Genomic DNA, 19477 nt, shown 5'->3' with positions numbered 1-19477 from the left:
GATTTTTTTCTCTGTTTGTGTTTGGTGTTTGGATTTTCAGTTAACAAAATTTAAAATTTATTAACATTGTGAGTTTATTTGAAAATAAAATAAAATACACACTCAAATTGAAATTAAAAAACTGAACTGCCTAACCTCACATTCAAAAGTCAACCATAAAACAAATTTTCCTCTCACTCATAGCCAGACTTTATATTGGGCCGGGCTGTGTAGCAGCGACTAATTAAAAATACACAGGGATTTTGGGTCGGGCCGTAGTCACTGTGTTCTCTGATAAGTTCAGATTGTACTACTACAATCATTGTAGTCATTATTCATCCGTGCGAATCGGTCTTGACGTAGGTTCGCTGCTGAAAATGGAAACTGCTCATTTGGGAAATGAAGATGTACATTTTCTTCCCACAATTCAATTAGTAAATTTGGATCTTCAAGTTTATTCAATGATTGGTAATATGATGCAACAATGATTGATTCTTCAAGTTTGGGTGCCTATTTTGGCTGTTAAAGAGTCGTATTGTGTATGAAATTCCATTGCTTAGTTCAGCTTCTGATACAAAACAACTGAATACAATAACTGAGAATGCAACAAACATAAGCAATGGACCACTGGTCTTCAATAGCTAAACATGGTACAAGAGAGTACATAAGCTTACACTTTGCAGACTAAAACTTCAATCTCTAGTTAAAATATTAAGGCCAAACATCAAATGTCATACAAATCATAGTTTTTATACATATGATTTCCTCGCAAATTTATCGATATTTCCGGTTCAACATGAACCGTTGAGTAAGCAAAACAAACCTAGTACTCAAACCCAAGAAAGAAAACCCCTCAACACACCCACAAAAAGTAGTAGTAAGAAAGCAACCAATCTTCTGAAAAACCGGTTATAGATTAGACGGTTGTAGTAGATTTCCGGACAGTGTAACGGTAAGCAGCAACTTTCTTCTTGCGAGAGAGAGTATTGTCAACAGAGAGAATGAGCTTCCCAGCTTCTACTGTAGTGAAAGAGTTGCAAACAGCTTCATCTGTAGCTTTCATCTTCTTCGGTTTCTCGACAACGATCGCGTAACTCTCTTCAGCGTTTGGAACAAACTCTGCACTGTACTCTAAATCCCATCCTCCAACTACTATATCCCATGTTATGGTTGCTCCACCCTGTAATGTTACAACCACACACAAACACATTTTTCAGAATTCATCAAATCATTTTTCACTCACTTGGCTTTCTGTAAAATGCTTATAACTGATATTACCTCAATGCCTTCAATCTGAATGTTAACTTTCTCACCACCCTTGATGGAGAATTCAGACGCCGGTTTTGGCGGTCCGTTTTGCGAATCAGTAGGACGGCTAAGACCACCGTATTGCACCGGAATATCTTCTGGCCTAATGAACCTGAAATAGCAACAATTGTATATGTATATATTTAACCAAAAAGGTTAAAATAAGCCAAAAAGAAAATAGAATGGTTAGAGTTTTAAGTTATACTTGTAGAGTGTTTCTGCTGCATTGCCTTCTTTGGACATCACAAACTTGCTCTTTGTTCTCTGAGTCAGGAATGGGCTGAACATTGAGTAGATCACACTGAAGTACCAAGGCACGTTTATGAATATCTGAAATAGTGAAAAAAATGGATTCATCAAAATGTTTTGTGTAGTAATCGAGAATAGAGACATGATTATAATAACTTCATTGTACGGCCACACAAAGAATGCTTCAATTTTACTGTAGCAGTAGAAGACAAAGCTATGGAAGTAATTTTAAGAAAGTAAGACAAAAAGAGAATCAAAATGGACAATACATAGAATAACGCCACACAGAAAACATCTAAAACCATTCATATTTCTTAGGAACTCAAGAAACCGCACACAAATAAACCAACAATTTAATAAAGAAAAGATTTCATGAAACATGGTTTAGATTCCCCATTAAGCATTTGACACATTTCAGATTTTCTTGAATGAGATTCGTTTCTGTTTAAATGCAAAGAGAAGCAACCCCAACACGCAAAACAGAGCAAAACCACATGAAAAAACCGTAACAATTCAGACAACAAGTACAGAAACATAAATTTTCTGTCTCCAATAGAAACATAAGAGAAAAACAAAAGACAGAGAAATTTTCTTTACCTTAGTAGCAACCAATTCAGGGTAATTATCTTGAAAAAGAGAGAGGATCTGATTAGAAGCAACTCTAAGCTCTCTCTTAGGCATATCTTTAAGATCTGTAACTTGAATAATGGAATTAACACCACCAGGTTTAAAATGAAGCATTTTAACACCTCTCTCCAAAACCTGAACTCTCCATCTCAGAAACTTGTTAAGCTTCTCTTCATCACCAAACACTCTCTCATACATCTCTTTCTCTTTAAACACACCATAAGCATTGTAACAAACTGGGTGTCCTTCTTTGTCGTAGCCTCTCATGTAAGCAACTTTACCTTCCAAATCTTTAAAACCCAGATCTTCTTCTGTCAATTTCTCTGCTTTGAACTCTTCTCTCCACTCCAAACACTTCTCAAGCATTCTCAAAGAGTCTGCTACTTTGAAATCTCTTGCTCTGAGGAACTTGAGGAGGATTACGTCAGCTTTGTCGTCTCCACCGAGGAGTGAGACTCCCCACATTGAAGAAGCTTTGGAGGATGAAGCTGAGAGCTTTTCTTTGAGTTCTTGAAGTGATTTTTGCTCCGTGGGTTTGAGTTCTGAGACGAAGTATGTGTCTTCTTTGATGTTGTTTGAACGGAGAGTGATTAGTGAGGTAATGAAGCTTTTCTTTGGCTCTGTGTTTTGAGTTTTTTGGTGATCGAATGGAGACAATGAAGCATCCATTGTTTCTTGAGAGTTTTTCTTTTTTGTTTTCTTGATTTTGATTTTGTTGGAGAGAAAGAGATATTGAAGAAACAGAGGAGGGACAACGAGGATCGATGTAATAATAAGAAGCAGAAGAGGAAGAGTGAGAGTGACGGGAGAGAGAGAAATATAGGCGTGACTCTGATCTTCTGAATTTTTGAACAGATGACGCGGCTTTTTACATTGTATAGATTATAAAATTCTGATAAAGCAATCTACTAGTAGTAATTTCCAATTCCAACGTCTTTTATTTACGTAAAGATTAAAATACTAACCATATAAAACAATAAAGTATGTTTTTGGAATCAATGAGATGTTTTAATTTGAAAATTTTCGAAAGTTAGATCAAGAATTAGTTATGTTTAGGTGAATATATGAATTTGGTTCAAGTAAATTACAAGGAAAATTTGGTTTTTTTGAGAGGTGGAGGAGCGTGAGAGTCACGTGTTATGAGGGAAGGAGCGTGAGGTTTGCAGGGAGGTAACGTGTGGAAGAGGTGATAATAATGAGATTAAGGGATGGGGCGTGTTTGGTCCTACCTTTTTCCTTTTTTAGGTTTTTATTTTACACTCATTGAGACACCAAGTCGCATCTACGTTCAAACACGGCCTCTATCTGATTTATGAAGAAACTAGTAGGTCGGTCTTTATTGATGTAGGAAGGCTTGCTTTCACGTACGTATTGAGTTCAAATTAATGTATGTTGGAAACTTGAACTCTACATACTTCTCTAGGCTAATATGTATGGTAAAAAGAGAGTAAGCATTTATAGAGACATTCACTTTCATAAACTTAGCCGATGTAAACCCAGTGATGATGGCTTCATGATAGTTAAGTGGAAGCAAGGTGTGTGTATACTAATTAAAGTTTTTTTAGTAAGTTTTTTTAGTCAAATTTTTGTTTTCACTAATCATAATCATTCAACCACATGTTTTATACCGTTTTTAAACCGGTTTTTCTTTTCTTTAACCGAGTTTTTTTTATTACCAATGGACTCAATATCTCAATAACTATAAGATGTTGACCACTACATCTAAACCCAATGCCATGTTGTAGTCATAGACTCAATGACATGGTTATAGGCAAACTGGCAAAGTAATCCCAAAAAAAGAAAGACTCACGGTGATATATAGGCATAGTTTTGGTAATCGCATATTCGCATATTAAGATCTTAAAATAAGTTCGTTATTATTTTGTTAGTTCTCTCCTCTAGATTCTAAAAAGCGAAAGGAGTTTTAGGCAGCTTAGCATTTTGTTTCAAGTTTCAACGTAATAAGAGGGAGTGATTATGAGAATATATGGGGATCCGATCAAATTAGCAATATAAAAACACATTAGTTTAGCCAAAAACAATCATCTTTTCACCCATGCGGTTCAACTTTATTACTTTCCAGTTCATTCCCATAACCTACAAATTAAATATTTATTAATTAAGAAAGTTCACGCAAATTGTAACTAATTTCAATAATTATGACCAACATGTGTATTGCTACTTTGCTAGTAGCGTTGGACCATATAGTATATAACTGAATTTTGCAATAATATGTTCATCCGAATAGTTCATCATTTATCCCTTACCTTTGTTTTGTTGTCAACTCATTATTCCTTACCTTGTTAATGAGTTTTTTTTTTCATTTTACATATTTTATTTTATGATCATATTAAAAAAGGAAATTACAAAACCATGCCAGGCCACTTTCGCTTTCCTAGCTTTTCTAGAAAACTGAATATGAACACTACAAAAAATTCTTATACATATTTTTCTTTTCTTTTCAAAAAGGGATTATTAATTAAAAAGTACAATAATATATATATATATATATATATATATCATGACATTAATTTCATAAGGACAAAACTTATCAATTTTCTATAGCTTTTATTTTATTAAACCTTTTCACATGTTCTTTGATTTTTGATATACCAACCTTATTATAAATTTTTCTTTCCACTATGGCTAAATATATGTTAATTTCAAAAATTTCAATCTTTTATTCTTATTTGTTTATTTATCTATTTTTGTCAATCTCTTCCTTAAGATAAAAGATTTCTACTAAATATTTCAAAAACTATAAATTGTCAAAAAAAAGGTTTGGCGTTTCTTGATAACATGGTGGACCAGTATGTGCTAATTCTCGTGGACAGACTTCGCTTTAACAATGTTTGAAAATTGAAACCTTTGGCTTTAGAGTTTACTTTTGACTTAGTGCTTACAGAGGAACACTAATCGATTACGTACACTTTAATCATACGGGATTTTCCTTAAAGACAGCCTCTGTCCCTGTTTCAACAATTTGCTATTTTTCTTCTTCTTTCTTCTATCAATTTGGTTTTCTTCCAACGACTTCTTTTATCCATTTATACTAGTCCACCAAAATCTAACTAAAAACAACAATTTTCTCATGTGTAACCAAGCCCGGCCCATGTGTTCTGAGGCCCCACCATACGCCAAAGATGTTTTGATGGTCCATCAGTTTCAAAAAATCATGGAGAGAAAACTTCGAACTAGATTCTTCTTTATTATTTTCAACCAAAGTTGCTGATAAAATTCTTAAACATTGTGGTGACTTCCAAATTGCATTATATCTCTAGTGGTCCTAACCCTAAGCTTCTAGTATTCGTGCTTAGGACCGCGTAAGCATATAACCTCTATCTCTTGTTGTTAACCCTTACAAGTCATGATGCCTTTTCCATTTCTTCTTGTCCTCGTGACTTCATCCCAAAACCAAAAACTTTCTGTCCATCAATTAATAAAAAATATAAACTTATGGGGAAAAACACGTGATAAAGTAAATGGGCAAGGGATCCGGACGGTTGTGACTTGTGAGACACAAACCGGAATTCGACGGTTTAATTATTAAGGCAGGTTGTCGGTTTTACTAGGTGAATTTTATGACAAGTCGACTCAAACCGTGTTAGTCAGTGGATCATAGGTGATATGTTTACGGTTCAACATACCGAACTTGTCCGGGTATGACTCTACATGGATGAAAAGTTGGCTTTCGATATAGGCTCATGGTAAGTCCTATAACGAACTTATACCAAACCTTGAAATAAACATGTGTAATAGTCGTTGTTAGATAACCCATAATCGTTGTTAATACGAAAATATGGAACCATAAATCTAACGTTTTCCACATTTTAAAACTGATAACTGATAAGATTAATTTGCAGATAATACGTATCGTTGTGGGTAACCGGTTTATAGTGACAGTTGCGAAATAAACAAATCTTTTTAAGACGAAGTAGCGGCGCTACATACGCACCACATGGATGTGTACGAAACACACAATTTTAAATAAATGGTCAATGATCTAAAACATTTGCCCAAAAAAAAAAAAAAAAAAAAAAAAAGGTCAATGATCTAAAACGAATCTCGTAAACATTTTCCTAACCCATTACGGAGAAAATACAAATATTAATAACATCAAGTTTTTATCCTTTACCTTTATTAACAAAAAATTATGGACTTGGTTTTTTGTGTGTGTGTGTGGTCCAATATGGTATGAAATCAAATTTCTTCGAGGGCGACGTAGCTGCGGTAATTGATTGAGTCACGTCCCCAAGTTGTCAGATTTGAAACTCAAAGATATTATTTCAAAAATTGTTCACATCAAAACGAAATTTTAAAATAATGCAATACAATAATTTCTTTCATTAATTTTTGGACGCGATAATTTAGCTCTATATATAATTGGCCATGTGAGAGATCTTCTCTTCCACAACTTCCAAACACCATTTAAATCCCCTCTCATTTGGTTTCTTGAGATTCTTGCAAACAAAGCTTAACGGGCGTTAGTATTCACGGTGAGAAAATGCCTTGTCTTTACATTACAACAAACGTCAATTTTGACGGCGTTAACACCGATCCGTTCTACTCCGAAGTCACCAAAGCCGTCGCTTCCATCGTCGGACGACCTCAAAACGTAAGAACCTCTCTTAAACACTAATCTCTCTTTCCTTCAGAAATTTCCTTTAAGTTTTAAAATCAGACAAAAAAAAAAAAAAATCCTTGACTTACATATATCAGATGCACTTTTGTTATTTAATGGAATTCAATAGTGATCAAATACTCTATCCATTCTAAAGTTATTGTAATGCCTTTTCTATCTTTTTTATATATATTAGAAAATATAAGATAATTGAGACGTCATATAATAAGCATTGTTTACTAGGTTTCACGTAAATTGGCTTCAGAATTGTAAGAAGAAAAAAAAGTCAACATCACAGTTATTGATTTATTAATATGTATACTTGACCCCTCAAACCAAGATATATTTTTATGTACAAAAGAGGAAACATCGATATTAATAGCATGTGGCCAAGATTTTTTTCCTCTAAATATCATTCTATGTGTTGGGAAGATGTAGGAGATAACAAATATATCTTCCAATTTGTATATGTTTACTCAATAAACGAGTTATGTCCATTGCAGTTAGTGATGGTGGTGTTGAAGGGATCAGTAGAGATAGTATTTGGAGGGAACAAAGAAGCAGCTGCATATGCAGAGATTGTGTCAATGGGAGGCATCACCAAACAAGTTAAGAGAGAACTCATAGCGACCGTTGGTTCTATTCTTCACACTCATTTTTCTATTCATCCCACTCGTTTTATCTTTAAAGTTTTTGATATTAATTCTTTGCCTCTTCCTTCTAAACTTTAGTGTTATGATCTTTGTATTGTTCATCAAACACAAATTATATACAGACTCACATGTTATTCTTTTCTTTATGAGTCTTCTCTATTTTTATGTTTACAAATCTTTTACTATTATATCATCATTCATGTAGATCTTGACCCTATAATCTTAATATAAAACTTGAAACAAAACATACCGAGAGATGTCCTAATCTGAGAGACATAGACTAAGTCTTTGGACTTGTAAACTTAATATAAAACTCTTTTTTTTTTTGTCATTGTCAAAAAAAAAAAGACTAAGTCTTTGGACTTGGTCATAGTTTCATAATTTTTAATCTACTTAACAATTTTGAATTAGAGAAGAAGTAGTCTCCTTGAAGATTAGAAACAAACTTTGAAATCATTGAGTTTCCGGTTAGTAGAAATCTATGATTCCATCGTTTATTTTCAAATAGGAGCTAACATGAATGAATGAAACTTGACAAAATAATATTCTAAAAACAAAATCTTTAGTCGTACAGATTAATTCTTGTTTCATATGATTGGGGCCAACAATTGGTATAGTACACACACGTTCTTGATTTTGGACCACAATAGAATGGTAGAGATATCAAATAAGGGCAGAGAACTTTAAGATGAGGTTTCAAAATCCAACTAAGCATGTAAAAGAAATGCTAAACATTTTGAGACAACGTTTAACCGGTTTTATGAAGTCAGTCACTACAATTAACAATGGCCGACGAGTCTAATGTTACAATCAAAACTCACGAAATGGAATGAAGTCTCCTCGTTTATCTGACTAGCGTGGCTAAGTACGTAATCAACAATCTTTTGCCTATCAAGAAACACTAAATTCACACTAAATTCATCGGGTGTGGGATATAATTTGGAGTAGGAAACAAATGAAAGGTGCGAGTGGTGACAGGTCAGTGTGAAGACGTACAAGCTATTAGAAGAACAATAGGTCAATAGCTAAATTATTTTTATTGATTAAAATCCAAAAAAAAAGAAAATGAAGTCTCAAAATCAATCACAAGTCTGAAAACAAGTAATCTAAATTCCAAAAAAAGGATAGAAAATCTTCATACGTCTTGTATAAGAAATTTCCAGAAAAGGGTACATGTCACTCCCTTTTACCTGCGGTGAAAAAAATAGAGGTCAGCACTCAGCAGTGACAGTATAAAAAAATATTCAAAGTCTAATCAAATAATATGCCAAATGACTTATATTTTTATTTTGTGTGGGTAAATTGACATATGATTTATCTTTTAAAAACAATTGAAAGCTACGTATTTTGTTTGGCAGCCAAAATATCTTTAACTTTTGGCATCAGTTGCCATAAAAATAATAGTACTGTATATCTAGATGTAGAGAGTAACCAAACTCACTACATGCAGAAAAACCTACAAACATCACTGTGACATTTGTTTTGTTGATTATTTTCTTCCTTGATTAGGTGAAAAACTAATCCCATTGGTTAAATATGGTTAGTGATATTATAGTGAATGATCATTTTTTGATTTGTGCCATTTTCTGAACACTAGAAAAGTGGCCACGACTTGTTTTTTTTTTTGTGTTGGGCCGTCGCTTTTGATTTTGTCGGCTAAAATTTGTGGTCTGCTAAGCTTGATAAGCTTTATTATCACATAGAGGAATATTACGGCTTCGTGCATCGACATAGATGGGAACACATTCTATTACTTTGGCAGTTTTCAGTTTATCAAAGACTATAAAGATTTAGTTTGTTTACGTTTTTAGTAGAAACGTGTTTAGAGACAAACCCAAAGCAAGTTTAGTGAGAGTGGGATGTTATAAAGTGAAGAGTACCTGATTATAATTATGCGTCGAGTGTTCATTCATAGGAGATGTTTTAAGTAAAAACTCTATATCTCCATTGAAGACCCGAGAGGACAAAAGACAGAGACAGACACAGTCAACGTGTGTGTATCTGCAAAAAATTTGACCTCATTTAGTTTAGTTTTGTGACTACCAGAATGATTCTACATCTTTTTGGTGGTTCTCAACTTCACCGGCCGCCAAAACTTGCTTCCCAGTCCCATCCCCTGAGCTCTTCACCTTCCTGCACATTCACAAATTTCACCATATCATTACTGCTTCTGTTCAAGATTTACACTTTGTCTTGCCATCTCAGAAAACTACAGAAACAACAAGTTTTCAGGACTTACTTGAGCCAGTGATTAGGAGAAGGATGTTCAAATGGATTGTCTGGACCAGATCCCGTTGGACTTCTGTACCCTGCCGCATTGTTCAAGACGCTTTTTGTTTGTGTGGTGATAGAAAAAGGACTCTCAATACCAGATAATGCAGGGAAGAACATTTTCTGTGACCAAGGATCAGTAGTGGTTGGACCAGTAATGGGGCTGAAAACGCCACTTCTCTGATCATGTTCAAGATAGTCCTTCCTTTGTGAATAAGCACCTTGATGAAGCTGGCAATCCTCTTTTGAAAATAATGACTCTGTTCTATGCTGAGGCGCGTGATGCATATCACTTTCCTCGATAGATCTACTTATTTCAGAAGGTAAAACCCAGTTTGCTGACCCACCAACTAAACCAAGACCGTTTTGGCCTAGAGGACTCTTCCACATTTGCCAGCTTCCATCATTAGCTTGTTTTTCATCCGCAGCCCGTGATCTAGACAAGGGAGACTCAATTGGAGATGGCTTGTTGGCTTCACAAGAAGGTGTATTCTTCATCGCATGGTATTTTACCTGTCCTATGCCAGTTTCATACCCAGCAGCTCTTAAATCAAGTGATTCTGAAACAGGTCCCAGTAGAGATATCGGATCCGGAACATAACATGGATCTTCAAAACGCTCATCTTCACCGGGTTGAGGAAAAACAAATTCTGTTGGAGGTGAGAAACCTAAACTACTGGTAGTGGATCCACTAGAGTACACCGGTATGGTAAATGGCGATGGGAGCCCAAAACTGATGGAATTGTCGAAGGTTCGTATTGAGGAAACTTGACTGGGAACCTGTGAGATCTGAACATTTGGCTGGGGATTCGTGCTAGGTCTACTTATAGTATTAACATTTGAGGAAACAGGAGCAGGAGTTGAACGAGCAAACAGTTGGTGCCATGATTTTCTAGGTTCTCTACTCGGTTTTGGCTCAGAAACAACCTGAGGAAACAGTATCAAATATTCAGTTTTAATTGACAAAAAAAAGTTTCAAGACGAAAATGAACTTTTGAAACCATTTATAACAGAAAACATATGAGTGAAGGTGAGATTTATATCTTTAAGCACACTAGTTTACTCAAAACCATAGAACAAACAGATGAGAAATTTTGGAAAGGGTACTTACTGGATTATTAGTGTTCCTCTCCTCTTCATTAGGGACAGATTTCATAGCCACGAAGTCAGGAGGATTAATATGACTAGAATGAGCATAGGTATGAGAATTATCTGCAGAACCAGTTGGCTTGTTTTCTCTTGCAAATGTAGCAGAAGTATTAACACCTCTCCCAAATATACGACTATCAGTAAAAGCCTTTGAAGAAGAAAAAGTTGTACTCTTCATTCGATCAAAGTACCTACCACCAGATTTTGTACCGTTACTAGTGACATTATTCTCTAAACCATGTCCATGTCTCCTTTCCATGTTGGGGCCCCTTAAATTATCAGGTGCGTGCCTCTCATGTTCCAGATGATCGCTCTTATTAAGCCCGCGCTTCTGCTCGGTTTCCTTTCTTGTTCTCTTGTCAACCTCTTCACCATCAGAATTGCTCTTACTTGAGGCCCTATCTCTCTCTTTTCTTCTCTCCTGACGTTTCTTTTCTGCCTCCTTAGTGTCTTTCTCCTTAGCAGCCACTGAAAATTTGCTGCATTTCTCGGCCTCAAGTATCTCATCTCTCAGCCTTCTCCGTTCCTCTACTAATCTTGCTACTTCCTCTCTTTGTTTTCTCTCTTCCTCCTCTGAATGCTCCTTCTCTAGCCTAGCTTGTCTTTTCTCCTCTGCTTTTCTACGTGCCTTTTCTACCCTACTTTCATGACTGCTTGTCCCGTTCTCACCCTGCCTAGCCAACATCCGCCTCTGCTCAGGGTCAAGTGATGAATCACCAACTGATGAGCTAAATCTAAATATCTTTCTCCAAAGCCACAAAATGCTCATGAAAAAAGAAGTCAACAACCTGCAAGCAAAAACAACACCACCAGAATATGATTTCTCCACCAAACAATTTTCATCTCCTTCAAACGTATCGCCACTATTATTCCGCCAATAGCTTGACCCGCTAGTCCATGTGCTGTTGTCAGACCACTCTTGCCTGTGCAAATATCCATTCTCACTCCATCCCTTCCCATTCAACATCTTTCCACCTCTTCCAACAAGATCCTTCAAAATCCCTGAACCAGAAATCTCTAATCCGGAAGACAAGGCCATGTCTAAAACAGGCCGTTTTGATACATGTCCACAATACGAACACATAAATTTCCCACCACCTGGATTTTGGTCCCTGTAAGGATTTGAGCAGTTACGACAACGCCTTGTGGCATTTTTCTTCAACTTTTGCAATTCAATAGCTTCTAATCTTTCTCTCTCCCTAAGTTGGGCATTTCTACGTACCCGCCAAGTAGAGAGCTGAGGCATCAAAACCTCGTACCAGAACAAAGTAACCAAGAGCACAAATACACAAGCAAGCCTGGGAGAAGTAATCTCAAAACGAAAAGCTGGTGGAAGAAGCTGAGAGAGAGCCCATAGTCCAATCAAAGGTATGACAAACCAAGGTAGCATCGTTGCAACCTGACGAGACCACTTTTGTATAACGCACAATATACACATTATCCTCCAAAAGGCAACACCTTTTCTTCTTCTTATCAAACCAAATGTATCAGAAAACCCTAAACTCAGAGAAATTTCAACCCAGAGGATGTAGTCGCAGCAGAAAACCCAAACCCTAATCTTATTTTAAGGTTATACACCATCGAAGTTAACAAGTCTCCAGCTCTAAGCAACTGTAGTTAAAGATTGTTATAGCAACATACCTATGTAGCAACAACAATGGAATCAAATTAGACGAACCACAACGTTCTACAAATAGAAATCGATGAACCCTTGTACGCAGAGTTCAGATTGACTTGTTGTGCAATGTGAATTAATCGAGAGAAGGTAAGAGGAGACTTACCGATAGAGAGGCCATTGAAGCAAAGCATCAGCCAAAAAGAGAAGAGCTTTGAAATTGGGGATGGAAGATGATGGAAGGAGAATCCTGATTCGGATCGTATTCGGGTTGAATCACGTAGTCTCGTGGCTTTCGTTCGAATCCTGCTAACGAAGAAACCGTAAACGCGAAAGATTTGAGAAGAAGATGATGAAGAAAAACGAAAGAAAATGTTTACAAGGCAAAACCGGAACCAAGGAACGAACCGGGTGGGTAGTCGGGTCAAGTCAGTGCCTCTTAAACGCCGCCCCACCCATATATCCAACGGTTTGTTGGGCTAATGGACTAATAATGGGCATTTCAAAGAAATGTTCAAATAACATATAAAACATTTTAAGAATTTTTTTAAAAAAAGAATATTTTAAAAGTTATTTTATAACATAGTTTAGATATGGTCAAAGCTATTTTAAGTTTAAGCATTGATAAAAGTTTTTATAGCACATACATACTATATCGAATCATTCATTATCTACCAGATTGGTGAAATTATTTTCTTGGATATGTTTGGTACATCTTCACAAAAATATTGGAAAAAATGATAAATCAAGTAAGAAGTTTCTTAAAAAAATTTCTTATAGTTTTTACCTTATTTAAACACACATATTACAGTACTCAAAATCTGACCCTAAAATTTGAATCTAAAACCCAAGGCAATGCATGTGATCTTCCCTCTGTGTCATGTTGTTGCTTTCATTTCATGTCCTTCGTGCTGGTTGGTCGTGAAAGGTGGTTGCACGGAGACTTATATAACATCTTCTATCGACTCATTATTATGCAACTCCGATCCTAGCTAGCTAGCTAGGTTTTTTTATTGTGTTTGATTTGTTTCACCCCTACTTCTTTTTCTTATATCTTGTTTTCACAGATGATATATATATGTTGTATTCAGTTTCTTTACAAGCAAAATGAAATATGAGTGATGCAGTAATTAATTATTTAAACATTACAAAAAGAAAAACATTATATGTTGGAATCTTGCATGATTTATCAAGTGGTCTTTCCTATAAGATGTAAAAAAGTGTATAATAATATCTTGCATGAACAATCAGGAAAATACAAATTCCAATGAGAGAAACTATTTGTGTACAAGAAGAATATACATTAATTACACTGACTGAAACAACCAGAAGGAGATGAAAAAAAGTGTGAGCAAAAGAAAGGATCCAAGGCCAAAGCTGTCGGAGTCAGTAGAAGTGGTGGAAGCCGGAGATGGTAAAAGAAAAAGAGAAGGGATCCATGGATAGATCCAAGAAGAAGATAAGACATGGAGAAGCAAAAGGAGAAGCAAGAGAAAGATTCCTACAATGAACGTTCCGGTTTGTAAGATTGGTAATACAACATCTTCTAATAGTGAGACAAGGTACGAGCCGCATAGGAACCATCCGAAGAGTACCACAAGCACAAGTGGAACTATTGGCGATGGCCCTTTGCTCTCCATATATTTTGCTCAAGTTGTGATCAAGTTTTTAAATACATGATTTGTTTTGGATGCATGCGGTTAGATAACCTAATTAACGCAAATTTCCTTTGTATATAGCCTTTATAATTTGTTCTTATTATATATGATCAACTATAATTAACACTTTTTGATAGATGATATCATCTTATGGTTAAATAAAAGTAAATCTTTATAGTTTTCGACGAATGGTTATACCAATCTAAGAACATTTTCGTTTGTTAAATTGTTCAACTGCCTCTACGTTTGATACGAGATGATAAACAACTTTCGTCGTATCAAGATTAGAAATATACTTTAATTCTTATTATTTATTTGAATATTAAGTTATCACTGTAATGGTAAATGCATAAAATGTAATCTAAATTATCTCTATATCTCCATTGAAGACCCGAGAGGACAAAAGACAGAGACAGACAGACACAGTCAACGTGTGTGTATCTGCAAAAAATTTGACCTCATTTTGTTTAATTTTGTGACTACCAGAATGATTCTACATCTTTTTGGTGGTTCTCAACTTCACCGGCCGCTAAAACTTGCTTCCCACTCCCATTCCCTGAGCTCTTCACCTTCCTGTACATTCACAAATTCTACCAAATCATTACTGCTTCTTTTCAAGATTTACACTTTGTCTTGCCATCTCAGAAAACTACAGAAACAACAAGTTTTCAGGACTTACTTGAGCCAGTGATTAGGAGAAGGATGTTCAAATGGATTGTCTGAACCAGATCCCGTTGGACTTCTGTACCCTGCCGCATTGTTCAAGACGCTTTTTGTTTGTGTGGTAGTAGAAAAAGGACTCTCAATACCAGATAATGCAGGGAAGAACATTTTCTGAGACCAAGGATCAGTAGTGGTTGGACCAGTAATGGGGCTGAAAACGCCACTTCTCTGATCATGTTCAAGATAGTCCTTCCTTTGTGAATAAGCACCTTGATGAAGCTGGCAATCCTCTTTTGAAAATAATGATTCTGTTCTATGCTGAGGCGCGTGATGCATATCACTTTCCTCGATAGATCTACTTATTTCGGAAGGTATAACCCAGTTTGCTGACCCACCAACTAAACCAAGACCGTTTTGGCCTAGAGGACTCTTCCACATTTGCCAGCTTCCATCATTAGCTTGTTTTTCATCCGCAGCCCGTGATCTAGACAAGGGAGACTCAATTGGAGATGGCTTGTTGGCTTCACAAGAAGGTGTATTCTTCATCGCCTGGTATTTTACCTGTCCTATGCCAGTTTCATACCCAGCAGCTCTTAAATCAAGTGATTCTGAAACAGGTCCCAGTAGAGATATCGGATCCGGAACATAACATGGATCTTCAAAACGCTCATCTTCACCGGGTTGAGGAAAAACAAGTTCTGTTGGAGGTGAGAAACCTAAACTACTGGTAGTGGATCCACTAGAGTACACCGGTATGGTGAATGGCGATGGGAGCCCAAAACTGATGGGATTGTCAAAGGTTCGTATTGAGGAAACTTGACTGGGAACCTGTGAGCTCTGAACATTTGGCTGGGGATTCGTGCTAGGTCTACTTATAGTATTAACATTTGAGGAAACAGGAGCAGGAGTTGAACGAGCAAACAGTTGGTGCCATGATTTTTTAGGTTCTCTACTCGGTTTTGGCTCAGAAACAACCTGAGGAAACAGTATCAAATATTCAGTTTTCATTGACAAAAATAAGTTTCAAGTAAATTGAATTAGATTTTACTTGAAAATTTATCAAGACGAAATCATTTATAACAGAAAACATATGAGTACAGGTGAAATTTATTCTTTAAGCACACTAGTCACTCGAAACTATAGACCCCAAATAGATGAGACATTTTGGAAAGGGTACTTACTGGATTATTAGTGTTCCTTTCCTCTTCATTAGGGACATATTTCATAGCCACGAATTCAGGAGGATTAGTATGACTAGAATGAGCATAGGTATGAGAATTATCTGCAGAACCAATGGGCTTGTTTTCTCTTGCAATTGTAGCAGAAGTATTAACACCTCTCCCAAATAAACGACTATCAGTAAAAGCCTTTGAAGAAGACAAAAATGTACCCTTCATTCGATCAAAGTACCTACCACCAGATTTTGTACCGTTACTGGTGACATTATTTTCTAAACCATGTCCATGTCTCCTTTCCATGTTGGGGACCCTTAAATTATCAGGTGCGTGCCTCTCCTGTTCCAGATGATCACTCTTATAAAGCCCACGCTTCTGCTCGGTTTCCTTTCTTGTTCTCTTGTCAACCTCTTCACCATCAGAATTGCTCTTACTTGAGGCCCTATCTCTCTCTTTTCTTCTCTCCTGACGCTTCTTTTCTGCCTCCTTAGTGTCCTTCTCCTTAGCAGCCACTGATAATTTGCTGCATTTCTCGGCCTCAAGTATCTCATCTCTCAGCCTTCTCCGTTCCTCTACTAGTCTTGCTACTTCCTCTCTTTGTTTTCTCTCTTCCTCCTCTGAATGCTCCTTCTCTAGCCTAGCTTGTCTTTTCTCCTCTGCTTTTCTACGTGCCTTTTCTACCCTACTTTCATGACAGCTTGTCCCGTTCTCACCCTGCCTAGCCAACATCCGCCTCTGCTCAGGGTCAAGTGATGAATCACCAACTGATGAGCTAAATCTAAATATCTTTCTCCAAAGCCACAAAATGCTCATGAAAAAAGAAGTCAGCAACCTGCAAGCAAAAACAACACCACCAGAATATGATTTCTCCACCAAACAATTTTCATCTCCTTCAAACGTATCGCCACTATTATTCCGCCAATAGCTTGACCCGCTAGTCCATGTGCTGTTGTCAGACCACTCTTGCCTGTGCAAATATCCATTCTCACTCCATCCCTTCCCATTCAACATCTTTCCACCTCTTCCAACAAGATCCTTCAAAATCCCTGAACCAGAAATCTCTAATCCGGAAGACAAGGCCATGTCTAAAACAGGCCGTTTAGATACATGTCCACAATACGAACACATAAATTTGCCACCACCAGGATTTTGGTCCCTGTAAGGATTTGAGCAGTTCCGACAACGCCTTGTGGCATTTTTCTTCAACTTTTGCAATTCAATAGCTTCTAATCTTTCTCTCTCCCTAAGTTGGGCATTTCTACGTACCCGCCAAGTAGAGAGCTGAGGCATCAAAACCTCGTACCAGAACAAAGTAACCAAGAGCACAAATACACAAGCAAGCCTGGGAGAAGTAATCTCAAAACGAAAAGCTGGTGGAAGAAGCTGAGAGAGAGCCCATAGTCCAATCAAAGGTATGACAAACCAAGGTAGCATCGTTGCAACCTGACGAGACCACTTTTGTATACCGCACAATATACACATTATCCTCCAAAAGCCAACACCTTTTCTTCTTCTTATTAGACCCAATAGATGGAAGAACCCTAATGACTTAGAGAAATTTCAACCGAGGGGATGATTGTAGTCACAACAGAAAACCCAAACCCTAATCTTATTTTAAGGTTATACACCATCGAAGTAAACAAGTCTCTAGCTCGAAGCAACTGTAGTTAAAGATTGTTATAGCAACATACCTATGTAGCAACAGCAATGGAATCAAATTAGACGAACCACAACGTTCTACAAATAGAAATCGATGAACCCTTGTACGCAGAGTTCGGATTGATTTGTTGTGCAATGTGAATCAATCGAGAGATTGTAAGAGGAGACTTACCGATAGAGAGGCCATTGAACAAAGCATCAGCCAAAAAGAGAAGAGCTTTGAAATTGGGGATGAAATATGTTCAAAGGAGCTTCCTGATTCGGATCGTATTCGGGTTGAATCACGTAGTCTCGTGGCTTTTCGTTCGAATCCTGCCAACGAAGAAACCGTAAACGCGAAAGATTTGAGAAGAAGATGAAGAAGAAAACAAACGAAAGAAAATGTTACAAGGCTAAACCGGAACTAAAGGAACGAACCGGGTGGGTACTCGGGTCAAGTGAGCGCCTCTTAAACGCCCCACCCATATATCCAACGGTTTGTTGGGTGAAAATTGCATAAGTATATAATGGACTAATAATGGACATTTATATCAAAGAAATGTTCAAATGACATATAAAACATTTTAATTTTTTTTTTTTTTAAAGTTATTTTATAACATAGTTTGGTAAAAGCTATTTGAAGTTTAAGCATTGATAAAGATTTGTATAGCACATTGCACATATATCCAATCATGCAATATTTACCAAATTGGTGAAATTATTTTCTTGGATATGTTTTGTACATCTTCACAAAAGTTTTGGAAAAAATAATAAAATGAAGTAAGAAGTTTCTTGCAATTTTATTTTCTTATATATTTTTACCTCATTTAAACACACATATTACTCAAAATCTGACCCTATTTATAATGTAAAAACCCAAAACAATGCATGTGATCTTTCGTCTGTGGCATGTACTTCGTGCTGGTTGGTCGTCAAAGGTGGTTGCACGGAGACTTATTATATAACATCTTCTTTCGACTCATTATTATGCAACTCCTAGGCTCCTAGCTAGTAGCCTAGTAGCTAGGTTGTCTCTCTTATGTTGTTTTCACGGATGATATATGTTGTATTACATTGAAAATGGAATAAGAGCGATGCAGTAATTAATAATAAATTAATTTTAAACAAATTCTTGCTAAACATTTTGTGTTGGAATCTTGCATGATGTACAACATGTATAGCAATATTTTGCATGTATAAAGTGTATAGCAATATTTTGCATGATCAATCAGGAATATACAATTCACAAGTAGAATAAACATTAGAGTGACCCAAAAAACCAGAAAGAGATGAGAAAAAGTGTGAACAAAAGAAACGATCCAAGACCAAAGCTGTCTGAGTCAGTAGAAGTCGTGGAAGCCGGAGATGGTAAAAGAAGAAGAGAAGGGATCCATGGATAGATCCAAGAAGAAGATAAGACATGGAGAAGCAAAAGGAGAAGCAAGAGAAAGATTCCTACAATGAACGTTCCGGTTTGTAAGATTGGTAATACAACATCTTCTAATAGTGAGACAAGGTACGAGCCGCATAGGAACCATCCGAAGAGTACCACAAGCACAAGTGGAACTATTGGCGATGGCCCTTTGCTCTCCATATATTTTGCTCAAGTTGTGATCAAGTTTTTAAATACATGATTTGTTTTGGATGCATGCGGTTAGATAACCTAATTAACGCAAATTTCCTTTGTATATAGCCTTTATAATTTGTTCTTATTATATATGATCAACTATAATTAACACTTTTTGATAGATGATATCATCTTATGGTTAAATAAAAGTAAATCTTTATAGTTTTCGACGAATGGTTATACCAATCTAAGAACATTTTCGTTTGTAAATTTGTTCAACTGCCTCTACGTTTGATACGAGAAG

At 36.4% G+C, this 19477-nt stretch overlaps 6 protein-coding genes and 1 non-coding gene across 12 annotated transcripts; 3 read left to right on the top strand and 4 right to left on the bottom strand.

Moving 5' to 3' along the window:
• Window positions 1–516: 516 nt before the first annotated feature.
• AT3G51670 (SEC14 cytosolic factor family protein / phosphoglyceride transfer family protein) lies at window positions 517–3072 on the bottom strand. Its single transcript, NM_115026.2, has 4 exons — window positions 2134–3072; window positions 1493–1617; window positions 1258–1399; window positions 517–1159 (listed from the first exon to the last, which is right to left on the bottom strand). Exons 1-4 carry the CDS (start codon window positions 2830–2832, stop codon window positions 896–898), a joined length of 1230 nt encoding a protein of 409 aa, NP_190735.1. The 5' UTR covers window positions 2833–3072; the 3' UTR covers window positions 517–895.
• Window positions 3073–6421: 3349 nt separating this feature from the next.
• On the top strand, window positions 6422–7749 carry AT3G51660 (Tautomerase/MIF superfamily protein). Its single transcript, NM_115025.4, has 2 exons — window positions 6422–6778; window positions 7288–7749. The coding sequence occupies exons 1-2, from the start codon at window positions 6668–6670 to the stop codon at window positions 7513–7515; spliced, it is 339 nt and encodes a 112-aa protein (NP_566955.1). The 5' UTR covers window positions 6422–6667; the 3' UTR covers window positions 7516–7749.
• A 772-nt stretch (window positions 7750–8521) lies between these two features.
• AT3G51650 (stress response NST1-like protein) lies at window positions 8522–12893 on the bottom strand. 4 transcript variants are annotated; one of them, NM_001339529.1, is made up of 5 exons: window positions 12639–12872; window positions 10820–12498; window positions 9677–10635; window positions 9318–9570; window positions 8522–8627 (listed from the first exon to the last, which is right to left on the bottom strand). In NM_001339529.1, exons 2-4 carry the CDS (start codon window positions 12293–12295, stop codon window positions 9477–9479), a joined length of 2529 nt encoding a protein of 842 aa, NP_001319725.1. In that variant the 5' UTR covers window positions 12296–12498; window positions 12639–12872; the 3' UTR covers window positions 8522–8627; window positions 9318–9476. The 4 variants fall into 4 exon arrangements, with proteins under 4 accessions (NP_001319725.1, NP_001325659.1, NP_190733.2 ...); NM_001339530.1 differs by having other exon boundaries at window positions 8582–8627; window positions 10820–12872; NM_115024.5 differs by lacking the exon at window positions 8522–8627 and having other exon boundaries at window positions 9154–9570; window positions 12639–12893.
• A 355-nt stretch (window positions 12894–13248) lies between these two features.
• On the top strand, window positions 13249–13591 carry AT3G51644 (uncharacterized protein). The gene has a single exon (NM_001339528.1). The coding sequence runs from the start codon at window positions 13328–13330 to the stop codon at window positions 13466–13468; it is 141 nt and encodes a 46-aa protein (NP_001319724.1). The 5' UTR covers window positions 13249–13327; the 3' UTR covers window positions 13469–13591.
• A 3-nt stretch (window positions 13592–13594) lies between these two features.
• AT3G51642 (uncharacterized protein) lies at window positions 13595–14135 on the top strand. Its single transcript, NM_001339527.1, has one exon. It carries the CDS (start codon window positions 13808–13810, stop codon window positions 13916–13918), a length of 111 nt encoding a protein of 36 aa, NP_001319723.1. The 5' UTR covers window positions 13595–13807; the 3' UTR covers window positions 13919–14135.
• Window positions 14136–14349: 214 nt separating this feature from the next.
• Window positions 14350–18010, bottom strand: AT3G51640 (stress response NST1-like protein). 3 transcript variants are annotated; one of them, NM_115023.4, is made up of 4 exons: window positions 17800–18010; window positions 15975–17659; window positions 14810–15768; window positions 14350–14703 (listed from the first exon to the last, which is right to left on the bottom strand). In NM_115023.4, exons 2-4 carry the CDS (start codon window positions 17448–17450, stop codon window positions 14610–14612), a joined length of 2529 nt encoding a protein of 842 aa, NP_190732.2. In that variant the 5' UTR covers window positions 17451–17659; window positions 17800–18010; the 3' UTR covers window positions 14350–14609. The 3 variants fall into 3 exon arrangements, with proteins under 3 accessions (NP_190732.2, NP_001319722.1, NP_001326970.1); NM_001339526.1 differs by having other exon boundaries at window positions 14462–14720; window positions 17800–17984; NM_001339525.1 differs by having other exon boundaries at window positions 15975–18010.
• Window positions 18011–18340: 330 nt separating this feature from the next.
• AT3G00880 lies at window positions 18341–19192 on the bottom strand. Its single transcript, NR_143879.1, has one exon. It is a non-coding gene; the product is annotated as an uncharacterized misc_RNA (transcript).
• Window positions 19193–19477: the final 285 nt, after the last annotated feature.

This window comes from Arabidopsis thaliana, chromosome 3 (genome assembly GCF_000001735.4).
Source record: "Arabidopsis thaliana chromosome 3, partial sequence".
In the NCBI taxonomy this organism is placed as follows: Eukaryota; Viridiplantae; Streptophyta; class Magnoliopsida; order Brassicales; family Brassicaceae; genus Arabidopsis; species Arabidopsis thaliana.
Note: the sequence above shows the minus strand (reverse complement) of the source record. Positions and strands in the feature narration are given on the sequence as shown.

Bases quoted from the DNA above. Each gene is read 5' to 3' on its own strand.
- AT3G51670 (NM_115026.2), bottom strand. From the start codon at position 2,832: ATGGATGCTTCATTGTCTCCATTCGATCACCAAAAAACTCAAAACACA. The intron at 1,618-2,133 runs GTAAAGAAAATT...TCACTATTTCAG, and splicing joins CTGAATTGGTTGCTACTAAG to ATATTCATAAACGTGCCTTG. The intron at 1,160-1,257 runs GTAATATCAGTT...GTAACATTACAG, and splicing joins TTCAGATTGAAGGCATTGAG to GGTGGAGCAACCATAACATG.
- AT3G51660 (NM_115025.4), top strand. From the start codon at position 6,668: ATGCCTTGTCTTTACATTACAACAAACGTCAATTTTGACGGCGTTAAC. The intron at 6,779-7,287 runs GTAAGAACCTCT...TGTCCATTGCAG, and splicing joins TCGTCGGACGACCTCAAAAC to TTAGTGATGGTGGTGTTGAA.
- AT3G51650 (NM_115024.5), bottom strand. From the start codon at position 12,295: ATGTGTATATTGTGCGTTATACAAAAGTGGTCTCGTCAGGTTGCAACG. The intron at 10,636-10,819 runs GTAAGTACCCTT...CTGTTTCCTCAG, and splicing joins AGAGGAACACTAATAATCCA to GTTGTTTCTGAGCCAAAACC. The intron at 9,571-9,676 runs GTAAGTCCTGAA...GTGAATGTGCAG, and splicing joins TCTCCTAATCACTGGCTCAA to GAAGGTGAAGAGCTCAGGGG.
- AT3G51644 (NM_001339528.1), top strand. From the start codon at position 13,328: ATGCATGTGATCTTCCCTCTGTGTCATGTTGTTGCTTTCATTTCATGT.
- AT3G51642 (NM_001339527.1), top strand. From the start codon at position 13,808: ATGAAAAAAAGTGTGAGCAAAAGAAAGGATCCAAGGCCAAAGCTGTCG.
- AT3G51640 (NM_001339525.1), bottom strand. From the start codon at position 17,450: ATGTGTATATTGTGCGGTATACAAAAGTGGTCTCGTCAGGTTGCAACG. The intron at 15,769-15,974 runs GTAAGTACCCTT...CTGTTTCCTCAG, and splicing joins AAAGGAACACTAATAATCCA to GTTGTTTCTGAGCCAAAACC. The intron at 14,704-14,809 runs GTAAGTCCTGAA...GTGAATGTACAG, and splicing joins TCTCCTAATCACTGGCTCAA to GAAGGTGAAGAGCTCAGGGA.